The 20642-nt window shown below is 35.2% G+C and overlaps 1 protein-coding gene across 1 annotated transcript in view; it reads right to left on the bottom strand.

The window, feature by feature from the left end:
- NBEAL1 (neurobeachin like 1) overlaps nt 1-20642 on the bottom strand; it is a 173657-nt gene that overhangs the window by 19497 nt on the left and 133518 nt on the right. The window contains exons 39-44 of the mRNA XM_061186681.1: nt 12535-12636; nt 11018-11113; nt 10503-10627; nt 8204-8344; nt 6409-6539; nt 3584-3693 (exon numbers count right to left, since the gene is read on the bottom strand). Of these exons, the coding sequence (XP_061042664.1) occupies nt 3584-3693; nt 6409-6539; nt 8204-8344; nt 10503-10627; nt 11018-11113; nt 12535-12636 (705 nt within the window). The remainder of the gene's footprint in view (nt 1-3583; nt 3694-6408; nt 6540-8203; nt 8345-10502; nt 10628-11017; nt 11114-12534; nt 12637-20642) is intronic.

Raw genomic sequence — 20642 nt, 5'->3', positions numbered from 1 at the left:
TACCTTCCAACTACAACGTAATGATAGGTCCTTTAAAAAAATAAGAGCATTTTAAGCATTTCCACACACAAATCTTATCACTGTAAATAAAATTATCTCAAAATCATGTTAAACATTGATCCAATTTGACTATATTCTATCTAGTAAAATGTAGACATATTTATTAATATTTACTACATATACATCTCCTAACTAATGGGTGAAGAAAATAACAAATATTCTTATAGCCCAAATATGAACAACAAAAAAATTAATGATAGCTGTGGAATACATCTTTGTTGTGAAAATTCCACTGAAATAGTCCAGAAATTCAATTCAAGGAAACAAGGAAACCGCAGTGGGGTGGATTAAAGATAGCTGAAAAATCACTCCCTCCACACTCCCCCAACACCGCCAACTAAGAGGTGAACTTGGTGGCAGGCAGAGGCTTAAAGAACCCGGAGCCTGTTAGTGAGGAGTTGAAAGACCGTAAGAAAATTGTTATTGGAGACAGGAGAAAAGGGAACTCATGTTTTCGTTACATGAAAGATAGAAAGGGTACCTAATGAACTCTTGGATCTGGGGACAGAGATTTCCAGACAGAATGCTTTTAAATGCTAATTGGCTTCTTTTAGCTGCCTGTGATTATGTGTGGGAGGAGCAAGGATGAGTTTTAAAAATGAACTGTTTGGGTTTTAAGCATAATTTTAAAAATATATAAAGGAGCTGGGTCTTGCTGGGTACGAAAATTATTTCTCATTTCCAGGATCACTAGAAAGCAAAGACTCTCAAAGCGAGAAATGGCCTAAGTTAATGCTTAAATCAGAATGTTTCCAGTAAAATATGGCCTTGGGGAAAAGTTTAGATCAGGAGTGTGGCTAAAAAACAATCTGCTGAGATCTCAAAGATTTTAGGTTGTGTGTCACAGACCCACTCAACTAGACAATAGAGCATCTTAACCTTAAGAACATTTTCCTATTGTAGCCTCCCACTCAGCCCAAAGGAGATAATGACTATCTCGTAAAGTAATGTGGAATGGTTTTTGCCCAACAGAGTTGATGCATAAGAAACCCATAACATTTTAAAAGAAACTGCATTAATTCAAGCTGAAAAAGTTAAAAACTGTTCAAAAAATAAAAGAGACTTTGGCTTCCAGCTTATCACGGTTAGGAAAGAGGCTTGCAAAGATACTCTTGTAAACAATGTTTTTTGTTTTAGTTTTTATGGAAAAGAATGACTCAGAGTGAAAAGCCAAGAGCCCAAGGGTAGAACAAAAAGATCCACGGAGAACCAGTATCAGGGAATAGCACTGGGCCCTAGTAAAGTAACTGAGAGCATGCCCCTGCTGGAATTCTGAATTGTTATAAACAAGAGGCTAGGTGCCTCTGTTTTCTCGCTTCCTTTTGAATGTTAGTGTCTATTATAGTTTTCCTGTCCTTGTTACACCACTGTTACATGGGGGGCAGATAACTTGTCTCCTTACTTCAGTCTTCAGATCCAAGAGGAGATACTGTAGTAGTTTCATCCACACATGGATTTGATTTAGATGACTAATAAGATTCTGGACTTCAGGCCTCATGCCTTTATGCAAGGATCAGCAAACTACTGTTTGTGGGCCAAACCTTACTAGCAGCCAGATTTGTAGATTAGCAGAACACAGCCATACCCCCATTTTCTTTTGCACTACAATGGCAGAATTTCAACACAGACTAAGTTTATAGCCAATGAAAATATTTACTAGCTGGTCCTTTACGGAAAAAGTCTGCAGAACCCTGCCTTAATGAGCTGAGACTTTGGGAAGGTCTTGAGAGGAAGTATGTACATTTTGCATGTAGAAGGAATGTAAATACTTCATGGCCAGAGGGCAGCCTGTGTATGGTGGATTAAAGATAGTTGCAAATTCTTTCTCACTCCAACCATTAAGAGATGGAGTTTACTTTCTTTCCTCTGGAATCTGCACTGATCCTGTTACTATTTAACCATGACAAGAAGGCAGAAGTGATACTGTGACAGTTCACAGCCTTAGGCCTTAAGAAAGTGTAGAAGCTTCCATTTTTGCATTCTTGGGGGGCCTTGAGCTGCCAGGTAAGAAGTCTGGCTAATCAGTTAGAGAGACCACATGAAGAGGAGATATCCTGAGACTACAGGGAGAGGGAGAAAAGTCAGCATCCCAGTGTCTCAATGCAGCCTCCAGATGACTCCAACCTCAGCTGCCATATGACTGCAAGGGGATGAGAACCTTAAGCAAGACCAGAAGAATTGCCCAGTTGAGGCAAGTCACCTCACATAAGCGTGAGAAATAATAAAATGGCTATAGTTTTAAGCCACTAAATTTTGGGATAGTTTGTTACATGGCAATACGTAACTGAAATACAAACTTCAACCTCTTATTAATGAGGAGCATGTCTTCCTAAAATCCTGGACCCCTGCTTACTGTCATAGATAACACAGAAGGAAGCGTCTGAGAAATTCCTGCCTAGTTAAAAAGTAACGGATTATTTTTCAGAGTTGTTTTATTTTTTCCCAATTCCTTATTCATGCATGGGGTTATTGCTTACAAATGTTATAATGTAATCCTGAATTTTGTAAACTTGACTAACTATGTACTAATGACAAGGAATGTTTCCAAGTACTGGCCTATTTAGTTTCAGAATCTATAACATTTCAGTTTAGATAGAAAGCTAAGTGGGCTCTTGTGGGGGGAAAAAGCATAATCTGCAAGATAATAACACAATAGCAACATTAAACTAACTCTCACTAGTCCTTCAATTCCAAAATGGAAATTTAGCTAAAAAACTAGTAAAATTGGGGCTTCCCTGGTGGCACAGTGGTTGAGAATCTGCCTGCCAATGCAGGGGACATGGGTTCGAGCCCTGGTCTGGGAAGATCCCACATGCCATGGAGCTACTAGGCCCGTGAGCCACAACTACTGAGCCTGCGCATCTGGAGCCTGTGCTCCGCAACAAGAGAGGCTGCGATAGTGAGAGGCCCGCGCACCGCGATGAAGAGTGGCCCCCACTTGCCGCAACTAGAGAAAGCCCTCGCACAGAAACGAAGACCCAACACAGCCAAAAATTTAAAAAAATTTTTAAAATGTTTAAAAAATAAATAAATAAATAAATAAATAAAATAAAATAAAATAAAAAATAGTACCTGGGTTATAGTTTGGAAAAAAAAATAGTAAAAATTTTAAGTGGCATTTAGGATTTATTTAGCTGTCTTATTAAAAACTTACTGGAATCCTTCAGAGGAAAAAAAAAGTACTTATTCTTGTTAGATTTGAAACAAATGTGGGAACTGTGAAAATCAAACTATACCAGCTTGGTGACTGAAATAGTTTCACATACAATAGGTAGATATCTTATAGAAGTGAAAAAAATTTTTTTTGCAAATATCCATGGGACTGTACTACTATAGTCTCACTATATCAGAAGATCCATAACCTCAAAATAAATTACTATATTATACTTTCTAAAACAGCACATATAATAGATTACAAATTAATCCAGGAAAATAATAGATATACTTTATTCCATCATCCTCTGGAAAACACATATATCTTTATCTTATTGATTTGTCTAATAACTAAACACAAAAATCTTACCAGAGCTTTCCTATGTTTATAGATGAAATCTTCAGCTGACTTAGCCCATTTGGGGAGAATGACATCATTTACTAGTTCTCTGGAAACTTGTAGACGACCCAAGTTAAATTCTAAGACATGTAAAAGATAAATGTATCAAATCATTTTAGATTTAAATAAATCAAGTAAAACAAATAAAAAGGTATATTCCTTAGCAAAACTGAAGGCTTTTCTTCTTCTTTTATTAAGAGTAAAAGGTGAGAATCAAGTTCCTTTCTCTTTTTAAAAAATTTTTATTTTATATTGGAGTATAGTTGATCAACAATGTCGTGTTAGCTTCACCTGCACAGCAAAGCAACTCAGCCATACATATACATGTATCTATTCTTTTTCAAATTCTTTTCCCATTAAGGCTATTAGAGTATTGAGCAGAGTTCCCTGTGCTATACAGCAGGTCCTTGTTGGCTATCTATTTTAAATATAGCCCTGTGTACATGTCAAACCCAAACTCCCAATCTATCCCTTCCCCCATCAAGTTCCCATCTTCATATAAATTTATTGAACAGGTAAAAATAATTCTTATTTATTGGAATGCATTTTATCAGTTGATGAAAAAGGTAAATGAAAATAAGATAGTTTAAAATTAGTTATTAGAAGGTAAATCAGATAATAGTTGTTTTGCTGAAAAAAGTGGAGGAAATTATAGTTATGACCAAAACCCTTAACCTGAACAAAAATGCAACAGTAAGCATTCTTCTTACATTAAAAATAATTAACATAGTCCTTCTAAAGGTTAATTTACAAAATAGAGCTCCTTAGAGCTTTTTGGTGTAACTTACAACTTAAAATGACTTGTTTGTCTTATGGAAGAACAATATATTTATATACCACTATTTTAAGCAGATACTGACGTAAAGATTTGCTCATTCTAGTTAGAACACAGTACTTTTGACAAAATTGTCCCAAAGATGAGATTTTCTTGTTCATACAGTGTGGAAAGGGAAAAGTGTTAACACATAAGACCTTCATTAAAGATGCTGCCTAAAAATATCAGTGTGCCCTTAAAGCTGAAGAGAGGTTTAAGTGTCACAGAATGACAGGATGCACAGGGTGTGTGGCCTTAACCCAACTACTGTATAGCAGATATTGTTGGCCACCTGATAGCCATTCCTCCTTATCTGGCAGAAGAACCTTGCTTTTATTCAGGTATCCATCCTGCCCTATATTTCATGCTTGTTGCAGGTGACTGGCATAGGGATTGGTATATGACCCAGCTCTGGACAGTGAAGGGAGATTATGAGAAAGGGTTTCTCAAACTTAAGAAAGGACACAAAGAATTAAAAGTCCCACTTCCTTCTAAGACACTGTTGTATCTGCCTATGATGCCTAGAATTGCTTTAGTTATTTGTAATCATGACAGTAACTAGCTAAGAACAAAGCCAAAACACCCAGACCAGCAGAGTAAAAATACAGAAAGAACTTGGCTTTGATGATGTTGTTAAGTTACCATATCTCAGGATTTTTATTATGGAAAGTACTAAAATTTTCTTGCTTGCACAATTTTGAGTTGGTTTTATTAATATTTGTTGTCATTCTAACATACTTTGCTTTCTCCTACCCAGCTCATTTCAAATAAAGAGGCAATGTATAATTAGAATTGGAGGCCACCAGGACAGTAGTACAAGACAGCAACTAGCTGTGGTGAATGTGAGTAACTGTCAAGCTAGGCAAACCTTAAATTCTGTATCCAAATTTAATCTGCTCATTCCTACTATCCCAGACACCCTGCTTTAGAAGACTCCAATCCTCTGGCTGACTAAGAGTCTAGGATCACACTTAGTCAACAGTTGCATCTGATTTTCTGAAGGTGACCACTTCTAACTGCCTTACTCTGAGAATTAGATGCCTTGCCTCCAACAACTTGCCCCAGAGTGCACAACTGAAGGTCATGAAGTCCTGGATATGCTTTCACCAGCAGGACAAACAATTCTACTGAGCAAGCAAAGGGTCAAACATTAACATTACGTGCTAGGGGAGGAAAAAGAAGTTGTAACAGCCCTTTGACACTGGAATTTCCCTAAAGAACACCAGTAGTAAGAACCGTGCCAATTTCCTTATTTGTACTTAAAATAAATCTAAAACTACCTCATAGAAAAAGTATTTGGACATTTTTAAAGACCATATTTCACTCTATGATTCTTTTCTTCAAAAACGTAATATGGTTTTTAAAATATTGTGGTAACTTATACCCAGTCATTATTTTCAACTTGCCTCCTGTCTTCTGCTGAAAAAGGAGTCAGCAAACTTCTACAAAGGGTCAAAGAATAAATATTTTTGGCTTTGTGAGCCCTATGGTCCCTGTTGCAATTACTCAAATCTGCCATTATACTGTGAAAGCAGCCACAGTTTATGTAAATGAATTGGCTAGTTGTATTCCAATAAAACTTTATTTATAAACACATGGGTCTGCCCACAGGTTTGGCCCATGAACCTATAGTTTGCTGACCCCTGGTATAAATCTTCATCTTATCTAACTCAAACACTTTTAACCCATGGAGATTTATAGCTGAAATAGCATATAGCCATTTTTTGCTTCTCTAGTAAACACTGTACTCTGATAAATTCTCTTACCAATTCAAATTTGACTCATTTATCTTATTCACTGTAGCACTTCCGTAGAAGATAAGACTAGTACCTGAACATGATTTAAGCCCTGTCACTGAATAATACACGACAGAATGAACCTTAAATAATCTAGAGGTCATCACAAAAATGTCCTAAAAGATATTTTTCAGGATTCTCCATTGGGACCTGTTCAGTCCAATTTTTAATCTCCTATTTCTTACGATTTTGATTTTCCAAAAATTCTGGGAAATAGAAGAATTCAGGAATAAGTTCCTTCACATCATATGGATTGTCCATGAGAGCCTGCCAGGTAGCAGGGATGGAATGGAATTGTCGATCTGCACAGTCAAACCTGCATGTGGAGATAATTTTTAATCAGTAAAATTTATTACAGAAAGTGAATAAATATTATTTGGATATTTTAAAATTACAGAGTTTAAATATCACTCTAAGTATTATAGTATTTATATACATAGTTAACGATCTATGGAAATGCTGCTGATTTAATCCTTGATACATAAGTATCATTACAAACTCTTTTGCTAAAAACCAGAGGGTGAGTTAGGGAAATAGTTCTATAGCTAAAGCTTTTATACTTTACTTGCATATACTATTATCTTATTTTAACTTTATTTTCAAGTTCCATCATGGGCCTATGGTAGTTGAAAGAAGCTCACGTGGTCATGCTGCAATTTTATTGTTCTGGCTAAACACAAACAGCATAAACCCCTTCTGTTTCATCTCCTTTGATAGTGTTTTCCTGGATTTATTCCATAAATGATAACTTCTAAGTGACAGTTAATGACTAATATGACTCTTTATGCCTAGCAACCTTGTTTTGAAGCAGAGCTAAACTTAGCAGAACTCTAAATTTAATTATAGTCAATGACTGTGTCATCAATAAAGTCTAATAATGGTATATTCAAATTGAAGGAGAGGTACAGCTTTAATGGCAGAATCTTTTTGTTTGGGTGGGGGAGAACAGCTTTACTGATACGTAATTAACATACATATAATTTGCTCTAAGTGAACAATTCAATGGCCTTCAGTATATGCAGAGCTGTGCAGCCATCACCACAATCAATTTTAGAACATTTTAATTACTCCAAAAAGAAACCCTGCATCTAATAGCAGTCACTCTCCATTCACTCTCCCTCCACCCCTGAGCAACTACTAATCTACTTTCTGTCTCTATGGATTTGTCTATTTTAGACATTTTATGTAAATCATACAATATATGGCATTTTGTGTCTGGCTTATTTTATTCAGCGTACTGCTTTCAAGGTTCATCCATGTTGTAGCTTATATCAATCTTTCATTCCCTTTATTAACTCATGCCAGATAATATTCTATTGCATGGGTATACCACATTTTATTAATTCCTTTACCAGTTGATGGGCATTTTTGTTGTTTCCATATTTTGGCTATTATAAATAATGCTGTTAAGTACATTTGTGTACAAGTGTTTACATGAACATATGTATTCAGTTATCTTGGGTATATACGTAGGAGTAGAATTGCTGGGTAATATGTAATTCTATCTTCAACCTTTTGAAGTACTGCCAGACTGTTTTCCACAGAGGCTGCATCATTTTACATTCCCACTGTCGGTACATAATTATTCCAATTTCTCGACATACTCATCAACAGTAGGTATTATCTGTCTTTTTTATTATAGCCATCCTCATGCGGGTAAAGAGGTATCTCAATTTGGTTTTGATTTGAATTTCCCTGATGACTAACGATGTTAATCATGTGTTTATTGGAAATTTGTAATCTTACTGGATAGCAGTAAAAAGGAATTCACCTTAAACGTCATTTGTGTAAGTCAGTTTGAGTGACCTGTTCTCAAACTAGTTTGGCTGCTTTTATCTACGGGGCTAGTATATGAATCGAAACCTAACAGAGGAGAAAAAAAAGATAAGGCCCTGTTATAACAGTACACGACATGAAGGCAAAGAGTTTTCAACACTATCATACAGTCTTAAGAAAATAGCTTATTTACCCAAAACATACCTTCCACTCTGAAGCTGGATGTGGAGGGTGGTGAATGGTTCTGTACGAATAAGATAGTGCATAACCCCGGCAGAATTTGAATAGTGAGTACCATAATGAAATTTATCAATAGTTCCCATAGGATCCTCAAAATTTTCGTATCTAAAAAAAGAAACTAAAGTTTTATAACCACAATAGTAAAATTAACTTAGAAGGACATATGCTTGTATTGTATTGCTGAAAACACAGTTTTTAAGAAACTATGTATTTGTATCATCACGTCATGTTAATAAATGAAAAAAAATTTATTAATACTTTTTTCTGAACAATAAAACAGCACTAATATTGGATTTTGGAACACTTTTGTATTATGCAATAATACATATTCACTATAGATAAATTAGAAACCAGAGAGAAACTACCAAAAATGAAGAAATTTAAAATCAATTACAATTGCACTTCCCAGAGATAATTAATATTAACATTTTGATGAATATGTGTCAATCCTGAATTATGAATTAATATATATTTTAATATAAATATATATTTTAATATAAAACCACTATACATTATATACTGTTCACAACTTATTTTTTCATCTAACAATTTTCTATTAATATCTTACAAAATATGTATAATTGATTCACTTTGCTGTACAGCAGAAACTAACAACATTGTAAATCAACTACATGACAATAAAAATTTTTTTAAATCTTACAAAACGACTGAATAGTCTATTTTTAACAGGTACACGGTATTTATAACAAGTAGATGTACAAATATACAATTTAACTATTTACTTATAGATATTTAGGTTGTTTCTATTTTTCTGCTTATTGTAAGCATGTGATAATTAGACATCCTTTTGTGGCCAAGATAATGGAAAAAAATATAGAAGGACAGTCAAGAATTGTAAAAATGAATGTCTAATGATCTAAAGGTAAAAGAAGGAGATGTGTATAGCACGGGGAACTCTACTCAATATTCTGTGATAACCTATATGAGAAAAGAATCTGAAAAAGAAGAATATATATATATGTATAACTGAATCACTTTGCTGTATACCTGAAACTAACACAACATTGTAAATCAACTATACTCTAATAAAATTTTTTTAAAAAAGGAAAAAAAAAGGAGATGGTGGAATAGAAGAAGGTCTAAATCAGATTATCAGCAAAGGATATATATAATAATTCTGCAAGAACTATCACTGATCCTATAATTGTTTTGAATGGTAACATCTGAGTTAGTGGGTATAATATCTAAATAAGAATGAACAGTTTTTTGGAAGCAATAAACATTGACATTTTTAAACCAAAATACTGATCAGTTCATCAAGCTAAGGTCAATTTCCTTTTACATAGAAATCATTAATATTCAGGAGAATAAAGAAAGTTTTCGGGTCAAAGTCATTTGTACCTATGCAAAAAAATATACTACTGAAATTTAAATTAAATTGTATCTTTGATTATCTATAAAATAAGTTAATTTATATTTCCTGTGGAACAGTGTTAACAGTTTGACTAATGGCAGTAGGGTAATATATACACAGCAAAATTCCATTTAGTACATCAAATACTAAACACTGCAAAAAGTCCTGGGGAAGATCTGCAAACAAAAAGGGGGAAAAAAAAATAATGTACCATCAACCCTCAAATAAATCTACAACTAAGTTTGTTTGCAGAACTGCTCTTTGTCTTTATTACTAGAAGTCATAACTGACAAGTCATCCACAAGTTCACACGGAGAAAAAGGAAAATTAAAATTAGATTATTTTTTACTGTCAGCAGCTGGCTTTGGATAAAAAAAAAAGTATGAGATGTTTACAGGGTGGCTCATAAATATATAGAACTATAAATTTTTCCTTTCCTTATTCAAATATCACTTTCTAAATTTTCACACATTTCACTGTGCTTTATTCACATTATTGGTGAACAACAGGTTAGTATTATTAATTTTATATCCACCAAAATATTATATTAGATGGAATGTTAGATTTGTAGGTTATTAAGTCTAAAATACCTGGGGAGAAAAATTTCAAGAACCTATTACCTTTTAGCACATACTTATTACAAGGTGAAACAAATTCTAAACAATATCAATTTAACTTTGGTAATGAAGGAAAATACACAGACTATAGTTAAGATATTTGAAGGACAACTGATGTATTTTCAAGAAAACTTAGTGAAGGAATTACCAGACTCTGATTATCAAAAGTAGTGTGCATTTAAAAAAAGTAACACTTGGTTGGCCATAGCCGAAATCAAAACAAATGCAAACAAGCTATGGGCATCTTTCAAAAGGGATGAAAAGCACTTACTTTTCTCGCATGGCTTTGGCATTTTTATCATTAACTACCCCAATTGGTTTGGATAGATCTCGAAATACAGATGGGTTATTAAGATCCAACTCTTCTGAAGTATAATCTTGTAAAATCCAGGGGAACTAAAAGAGCCACAATTTACAATTTAGACATTCCTTCTTAGAGAGGCTACCATCTCCATATCTAATATAAATGCTTATCTAAGACAAAAAGGGATAGTCTTTATTTCTTCCCTGTTGCAAATGTTTACTCATCTTTAGTTCAATAACCAGAAGCATTATTTCCTGTAATTCCACTGGAATATTTTCAATGAAGTGAAAGAAAAAGGGTTTTTATTTTTAAAATACTCTTCATATTTACATACTTCTTGAAAATAGGGTAGAAATATACAGAAAGGCAAAATCAGTTTTTATATCTTTTTAAAAATAAAAACTAGATATCATCCACATATATTTTGTGTATTAGAAAACTGAAAGGTAATTCCATATTTACAAGATCTATATAAAACTCACCACAGGATACTGTGCAAGGTCATTATAGGTTCGTCCTGCCATTGTATTTAATTGAATGAGGTAGTCAAAATTTGATATCTCTCTGTTTACCCATTTCTAGACAGCACAAAAAAAGAAAAAATCAAAATTAATCTATATCTCTTAGAAATCAGTAACTATTACTGACAGTACTAAAATAATCTTTTGTTCCCATTATCTCTATCATCTTTTTGATAAAGGAATGAAGCTTTAAAAAATATTTAACAGGGAGGTAAAATCAATATGCTTTTCCTAAATTCACTTCCTTTTAAAAATTTGTCTCTAGAAAAGGAAAAGAAAGTTCCTACACTACAATCTAAAAGGTCTTCTATAAGAATTAAGTCTTTTCTTCAGTTAAAAAGTATTTTGTTTGAATATCTTAAAACTTTTTAATTCTAGAAGGACTGCCCAAATTTGAAATTTTTGTCATAAATTGAAATTTTCATAAGTGTAAATATTAAAAAATCAGTATCTCAATGTACTAAAATGATCTACAAATTTTAAATAAACATTATATTCAGAAAACTACTTTTATAGAGCAAAGGTAAATGGGATTTTGCTATAACAGATATAAAAATTTTCTAAAGGAAGACATAAACATTATTTTTTTAATCATCTTACTGTACTTAGACTACTAATTACTCTACACAGTGTAGGCATGCTCAAGCATTTTGCTGACAGATTAATACACACCTTTAAGTTTACTGTGTGCCTTAAGCAAAGGACATATTTATGGGAAATGGTGAGAAATGAATCTATGTATACAGATTTTATAGAAAGCCCAATTATAACTGTACTTGAGTGCCAAACTGAGGAAACAGTACTTTAATGAATAAAGTTTATTCCACAGAAAGCAGGAAATATACTCTATTAAATAAAGCTTATTCCATAGACGATAGGAAACAATTGCTGATGGCTTTTGAACAAGAGCAACATTTAAAGATTAACACATATGTAGGAGGAAGGAGAGAGCCAGGAGGCAAGAGAACCTAATTGGAAGACTACTAAAACCCTAGAGAGCAAAAAACAAGGGCCTTTCTTTGGCTTTGGACAGTGTAAATTCAAGAGATGTTGGGATATATGTGAGGATAAAATACACAAAAGCATCAGTTAGCTTTGGCAGATAGAAGGATTGGAGAATTTTTTTTTTTTGCCTTTTTTCCATGGTGTCTTTTCTATTTTCCCATTTTTTTCTTGTGCATGGATTATTTTTATTATTAAGAAAAAAAATCCTGTGTGCTGCTTTTTAAAAAGAACACTATTAAAAAAGAAGAATTTATAAGATATGCCCATGAACTGAATGACATGCGAACTGGAGACAGGGCACTGTTATGTGTGAGGGAAACAGAAAGATTCAAAGATAATTCATAAGATCAATCTGAATGGAAGAAGAGCAGTTGCATAATCAAAATAAAATAATTGAAAGAAGGAAGTTTTACTTCTAAGCAAAAGTCTGAGATATAAAATGAACACCAAATCAGTGACTTAAAATTTCCTACCTGCGTCAATCCTGATGCTTTGAATAACTCCTGTGGTGATCTGGTTCCATAACTATTTGGAGAATGAAGTGACAACAGTCTGCTATATACTTTGTTCCTAACCTATTAAAAAAAAAAGCACTTTATGGCTTAAAAATTGATCAAGACAAACCAGGAGTATGGCTTTATTAACAGATTTATTGAGATATAATTCATATACCATAAAATTCACCCTTTTAAATATACAATTCAGTGGGCTTTTTTAAATATTCACAGAGTTGTGCAACCATTTACATTATCTAACTCTGGAACATTTCCATCATCCTCAAAAGAAACTACATACTCACTAGCCATCACTCCCCAATTTCCACTTCTTCCCATCCCCTAACAACCATTAAACTACTTTCCGTCACTATGGATTTGCCAATTCCGAACATTTCATATAAATAGAGGATTATGGTTTTAACTTCTCTATTTTACAAGGCTTAACAAAATTATGCCATGTATTTTTTTTAGAACTTTATAGTATATAATGGAATAATCTTCAGACATTGAATCAAAAAACTACTTCACTTCTAGTTCAAATTCAGTTCTGTCACTTACTAATCATCTTGGCAAATCAATTAATTTACTGAGTCTCATTTGTATATTAAATATAATAATCTCTACCCTTACAGCTTTGTGAATTAATCAGGGTTATACAAATGTAAAGAAATAAAATTAATCTTTGAACTTCAGTTTCCTCATCTATAAAAAAAGGAATGGAATTTGCCATATCTAATCTGAACGTTGTTATGAAGTTTAGATACCACATACAAACGCGCTTTTAAAACTATTTACAGATTAGGAACCAAGATGGCGGAGGAGAAGGACATGCTCTCACTCCCTCTTGCGAGAACACCAGAATCACAACTAGCTGCTGGACAATCATCGACAGGAAGACACTGGAACTCACCAAAAAAGATACCCCACATCCAAAGACAAAGGAGAAGCCACAATGAGATGGTAGGAGGGGCGTAATCAGAGTAAAATCAAATCCCATAACTGCTGGGTGGGTGACTCACAGACTTGAGACCACTTATACCACAGAAGTCCACCCACTGGAGTGAAGGTTCTGAGCCCCACGTCAGGTTCCCAACTTGGGGGTCCGGCAACGGGAGGAGAAATTCCTAGAGAATCAGACTTTGAAGGCTAGTGGGATTTGATGGCAGGACTCCGACAGGACTGGGAGAAACAGAGACTCCACTCTTGGAGGACACACACAAACTAGTGTGCGCATCGGGACCCAGGGGAAGGAGCAGTGACCTCAGGGGAGACTGAACCAGACCTACCTGCTAGTGTTGGAGGGTCTGGGGACAAGGACACTGGCAGCAGAAGTTCGGGGAACTACTCCTTGGCGTGAGCACTCCCAGAGTCCGCCATTAGCCCCACCAAAGAGCCCAGGTAGGCTCCAGTGTTGGGTTGCCTCAGGCCAAACAACCAACAGGGAGGGAACCCAGCCACACCCATCAGCAGTCAAGCAGATTAAAGTTTTACTGAGCTCTGCCCACCAGAGCAACTGTCAGCTCTACCCACCACCAGTCGCTCCCATCAGGGAACTTGCACAAGCCTCTGAGATAGCCTAATCCACCAGAGGGCAGACAGCAGAAGAAGAACTATAATCCTGCAGCCTGTGGAACAAAAACCACATTCACAGAAAGATAGACAAGATGAAAAGGCAGAGGGCTATGTACTAGATGAAGGAACAAGATAAAACCCCAGAAAAACAACTAAATGAAGTGGAGATAGGCAACCTTCCAGACAAAGAACTCAGAATAATGATAGTGAAGATGATCCAGGACCTCGGAAAAAGAATGGAGGCAAAGATCGAGAAGATGCAAGAAATGTTTAACAAAGACCTAGAAGAATTAAAGAACAAACAAACAGAGATGAACAATACAATAACTGAAATGAAAACTACACTACAAAGAATCAATAGCAGAATAACTGAGGCAGAAGAACGGATAAGTGACCTGGAAGACAGAATGGTGGAATTCACTGCTGGGGAACAGAAAAAAGAAAAAGAATGAAAAGAAATGAAGACAGCCTAAGAGACCTCTGGGACAACATTAAATGCAACAACATTCGCATTATAGGGGTCCCAGAAGGAGAAGAGAGAAAGGACCAGAGAAAATATTTGAAGAGATTATAGTCGAAAACGTCCCTAACATGGGAAAGGAAATAGCCACCCAAGTCCAGGAAGTGCAGAGAGTCCCATACAGGATAAACCCAAAGAGAAACACACCGAGACACACAGTAATCAAACTGGCAAAAATTAAAGACAAAGAAAAATTACTGAAAGCAGCAAGGGAAAAACGACAAATAACATACAAGGGAACTCCCAAAAGGTTAACAGCTGATTTCTCAGCACAAACTCTACAAGCCAGAAGGGAGTGGCATGATATACTTAAAGTAATGAAAGGAAAGAACCTACAACCAAGATTACTCTACCCGGCAAGGATCTCATTCAGATTTGATGGAGAAATCAAAAGCTTTACAGACAAGCAAAAGCTAAGAGAATTCAGCACCACCAAACCAGCTCTACAACAAATGCTAAAGGAACTTCTCTAAGTGGGAAACACAACAGAAGAAAAGGACCTACAAAAACAAACCCAAAACAATTAAGAAAATGGTCATAGGAACATACATATCGATAATTACCTTAAACGTAAATAGATTAAATGCTCCAACCAAAAGACACAGGCTTGCTGAATGGATACAAAAACAAGACCCATATACATGCTGTCTACCAGAGACCCACTTCAGACTTAGGGACACATACAGACTGAAAGTGAGGGGATGGAAAAAGATATTCCATGCAAATGGAAATCAAAAGAAAGCTGGAGTAGCAATACTCATATCAGATAAAATAGACTTTAAAATAAAGAATGTTACAAGAAACAAGGAAGGACACTACATAATGATCAAGGGATCAATCCAAGAAGATATAACAATTATAAATATATATGCACCCAACATAGGAGCACCTCAATACATAAGGCAACTGCTAAGAGCTATAAAAGAGGAAATCGACAGTAACACAATAATAGTGGGGGACTTTAACACCTCACTTACACCAATGGACAGATCATATAAAATGAAAATAAATAAGGAAACACAAGCTTTAAATGACACAATAGACCAGATAGATTGAATTGATATTTATAGGACATTCCATCCAGAAACAGCAGATTACACTTTCTTCTCAAGTGCGCACGGAACATTCTCCAGGATAGATCACATCTTGGGTCACAAATCAAGCCTCAGTAAATTAAAGAAAATTAAAAACATATCAAGCATCTTTTTGGACCACAACACTATGAGGTTAGAAATAAATTACAGGGAAAAAAACGTTAAAAACAGAAACACATGGAGGCTAAGCAATACGTTACTAAATAACCAAGAGATCACTGAAGAAATCAAAGAGGAAATCAAAAAATACCTAGAGACAAATGACAATGAAAACACGACGATCCAAAACCTATGGGATGCAGCAAAAGCAGTTCTAAGAGGGAAGTTTATACCTATACAAGCCTACCTCAAGAAACAAGAAAAATCTCAAATAAACAATCTAAACTTACACCTGAAGGAACTAGAGAAAGAAGAACAAACAAAACCCAAAGTTAGCAGAAGGAGAGAAATCATAAAGATCAGAGCAGAAATAAATGAAATAGAAACAAAGAAAACAATAGCAAAGATCAATAAAACTAAAAGCTGGTTCTTTGAGAAGATAAACCAAATTGATGAACCATTAGCCAGACTCATCAAGAAAAAGAGGCAGAGGACTCAAATCAATAAAATTAGAAATGAAAAAGGAGAAGTTACAACAGACACCGCAGAAATACAAAGCATCCTAAGAGACTACTACAAGCAACTCTATGACAATAAAATGGACAACCTGGAAGAAATGGACAAATTCTTAGAAAGGTATAACCTTCCAAGACTGAACCAGGAAGAAACAGAAAATATGAACAGACCAATCAGAAGTAATGAAATTGAAACTGTGACTAAAAAGCTTCCAACAAACAAAAGTCCAGGACCAGATGGCTTCACAGGTGAATTCTATCAAACATTTAGAGAAGAGCTAACATCCATCCTTCTCAAACTCTTACAAAAAATTGCGGAGGAAGGAACACTCCCAAACTCATTCTATGAGGCCACTATCACCCTGATACCAAAACCAGACAAAGATACCACAAAAAAAGAAAATTACAGACCAATATCACTGATGAATATAGATGCAAAAATCCTCAACAAAATACTAGCAAACAGAATCCAACAACACATTAAAAGGATCAGACACCATGATCAAGATGGATTTATCCCAGGGATGCAAGGATTCTCCAGTATACGTAAATCAATCAATGTGATAAACCATATTAACAAATTGAAGAATAAAAACCATATGATCATCTCAATAGATGCAGAAAAAGCTTTTGACAAAATTCAACACCCATTTATGATAAAAACTCTCCAAAAATGGGCATAGAGGGAACTTACCTCAACATAATAAAGGCCATATACAACAAACCCACAGCAAACATCATTCTCAGTGGTGAAAAACTGAAACCATTTCCTCTAAGATCAGGAACAAGACAAGGATGTCCACTCTCACCACTATTATTCAACATAGTTTTGGAAGTCCTAGCCACGGCAATCAGAGAAGAAAAAGAAATAAAAGGAATCCAAATTGGAAAAGAAGAAGTAAAACTGTCACTGTTTGCAGGTGACATGATACTATACATAGAGAATCCTAAAGATGCCACCAGAGAACTACTAGAGCTAATCAATGAATTTGGTAAAGCTGCAGGATACAAAATTAATGCACAGAAATCTGTTGCATTCCTATACACTAATGATGAAAAATCTGGAAAAGAAATTAAGGAAACACTCTCATTTACCACTGCAACAAAAAGAATAAAATACTTAGGAATAAACCTACCTAAAGAGACAAAAGACCTGTATGCAGAAAACTATAAGACACTGATGAAAGAAATTAAAGATGATACCAACAGATGGAGAGATATACCATGTTCTTGGATTGGAAGAATCAATATTGTGAAAATGACTATACTACCCAAAGCAATCTACAGATTCAATGCAATACCTATCAAATTACCAATGGCACTTTTAACGGAACTAGAACAAAAAATCTTAAAATTTATATGGAGACACAAAAGACCCCGAATAGCCAAAGCAGTCTTGAGAGAAAAAAACGGAGCTGGAGGAATAAGACTTCCTGACTTCAGACTATACTACAAAGCTACAGTAATCAAGAAAATATGGTACTGGCACAAAAACAGAAACAGAGATCAATGGAACAAGATAGAAAGCCCAGAGATAAACCCACGCACTTATGGTCAACTAATCGATGACAAAGGAGGCAAGGATATACAATGGAGAAAAAAGAGTCTCTTCAATGAGTGGTGCTGGGAAAACTGGACAGCTACATGTAAAAGAATGAAATTAGAACACTCCCTAACACCATACACAAAAATAAACTCAAAATGGATTCGAGACCTAAATGTAAGACCGGACACTATAAAACTCTTGGAGGAAAACATAGGAAGAACACTCTTTGACATAAATCACAGCAAGATCTTTTTTGATCCACCTCCTAGAGTAATGGAAATAAAAACAAAAATAAACAAATGGGACCTAATGAAACTTAAAAGCTTTTGCACAGCAAAGGAAACCATAAACAAGACGAAAAGACAGCCCTCAGAATGGGAGAAAATATTTGCAAACGAATCAATGGACAAAGGATTAATCTCCAAAATACATAAACAGCTCATGCAGCTCAGTATGAAAAAAACAAGCAACCCTATCCAAAAATGGGCAGAAGACCTAAATAGACATTTCTCCAAAGAAGACATACAGATGGCCAAGAAGCACATGAAAAGCTGCTTAACATCACTAATTATTAGAGAAATGCAAATCAAAACTACAGTGAGGTATCACCTCACACCAGTTAGAATGGGCATCATCAGAAAATCTACATACGACAAATGCTGGAGAGGGTGTGGAGAAAAGGGAACCCTCTTGCACTGTTGGTGGGAATGTAAATTGATACAGCCACTGTGGAGAACAGTATGGAGGTTCCTTAAAAAACCAAAAATAGAATTACCATATGACCCAGCAATCCCACTACTGGGCATATACCCAGAGAAAACCATAATTCAAAAAGACCCATGCACCCCAATGTTCATTGCAGCACTATTTACAATAGCCAGTTCATGGAAGCAACCTAAATGCCCGTCAACAGACGAATAAGTAAAGAAGATGTGGTACATATATACAATGGAATATTACTCAGCCATAAAAAGGAACGAAATTGGGTCATTTGTAGAGACGTGGATGGATCTAGAGACTGTCATACAGAGTGAAGTAAGTCAGAAAGAGAAAAACAAATATCGTATATTAATGCATATATGTGGAACCTAGAAAAATGGTACAGATGAACCGGTTTGCAGGGCAGAAATTGAGACACGGATGTAGAGAAGAAACGTATGGACACCAAGGGGGGAACGCCGTGGGGGGGTGGGGATGGTGGTGTGATGAATTGGGCGATTGGGATTGACATGTATACACTGATGTGTATAAAATTGATGACTAATAAGGACCTGCTGTATAAAAACGTAAATAAAATAAAATTCAAAAATTAAAAAAAAGAAAAAAAAAAAGAGACCAGAGAGCTAGCTCTTTCTCTCTCTCTCATCCTCTCTCTCCTTCTCCCTCTCTGCCCACCGTGTAAGGATACAGCATCTGTTAACCAGGAAGAAGGTGTTCACCAAGAACCTGACTGCACTGGAATCCTGCTCTTGAACTTCCAGCTTTCAGTCCAGAACTAAGAGAAATAAATATTTGTTGTTTAAGCCATCCAGCCTATGGTAATTTTGTCACAGCAATCTGGATGAACTGTTTCAGTGCAGTTGACCTCATTTTCCAATTCGATGATCTGTTTTGGGCTTCATTCTATTGATATATGTCATTAGACCCTACTGATCAACCCCTAAAACTCTCCCCTACGTATCATCCAGGACACTACTCTCCATGTCTTACATCACTCTCTGATCAACCTTCTCAGTCTCTCACCAACTCCTTTTCCTTTACCTACTCCTTAAACTGACAATGGGTTCCACCATCATCTACTCCTTTTCTTGTTCTGTTCTGCTCATGAGGTGATATTATTTTCTGTCATAATTTCATCTGTTACCCACATGCTCCTGATTCCAGATCTATATTTACCACCCTAACGTCTACCTTACACTTATATTTCCAACTGGAGATATTTGTCATTTCTCCCTGTATACCCTTCTAGCATCTTATATCTACCAATAAGAATCGAACTTATTATGCCCCGAATCCACCAAAAGAATGAATTAAATAAATGGAACAAAATAAAGACATACCACTAGATCTAAAAACAAACAAACAAACAAAAAACTATTTACAAAAGTATAGTATTCAATAGGAGTGTGCTTGGTTTACTTACATAAAATAGCTTTCTAAAAAACACATACATTGTATTTTTCTATGGGGGAAAATTTATTTTTAACAGTAAAAAATTATCTTTTTGTAAAAATATAAAAATGCTCTTTAAATGTCTGAATCAAATCATCTACAAATAAACCTGGAACTCACAAATGAACAGAAACTTAGTTATTGACTATGCTAATCCAGGTCATCTGAGAAGCAAATGCTAAGACAGAATTGAAAATGCAGGATTTTATTAGGAGAGATGACAGTGAGAGAAAATGGAGAGAAAGGTAGGCAAGGTGGAGAGAGCTATCAGACTGTGATACAAGTCTGACCTCAAGTATATGACAGAGGGAAGGAAGGCTGCGGGCAAGTAACGGGTCAAAGGTTACAGAGCTAGTGGTGGAATGATCTTGGATCCAGGTAACCTGCTTCAGTGGCAATCTCTTAACCACTTACACTATTTAAGAATTTACTCTATTCCTAGAAAAACGACATGTTCCATTATTCTTCCTGATTACACAGGCTCCACTATTGTTGAATTGAACTCAGCCTAATTTCATAAATCCAGTTATATCATATATATTGCATATTATTTCATAACTGGATAC

The sequence above is a fragment of the Eubalaena glacialis genome, chromosome 1 (genome assembly GCF_028564815.1).
Source record: "Eubalaena glacialis isolate mEubGla1 chromosome 1, mEubGla1.1.hap2.+ XY, whole genome shotgun sequence".
Lineage (NCBI taxonomy): Eukaryota > Metazoa > Chordata > Mammalia > Artiodactyla > Balaenidae > Eubalaena > Eubalaena glacialis.
The sequence above is the reverse complement of the archived record's forward strand: the minus strand, read 5'-3'. Positions and strand labels throughout refer to the sequence as shown.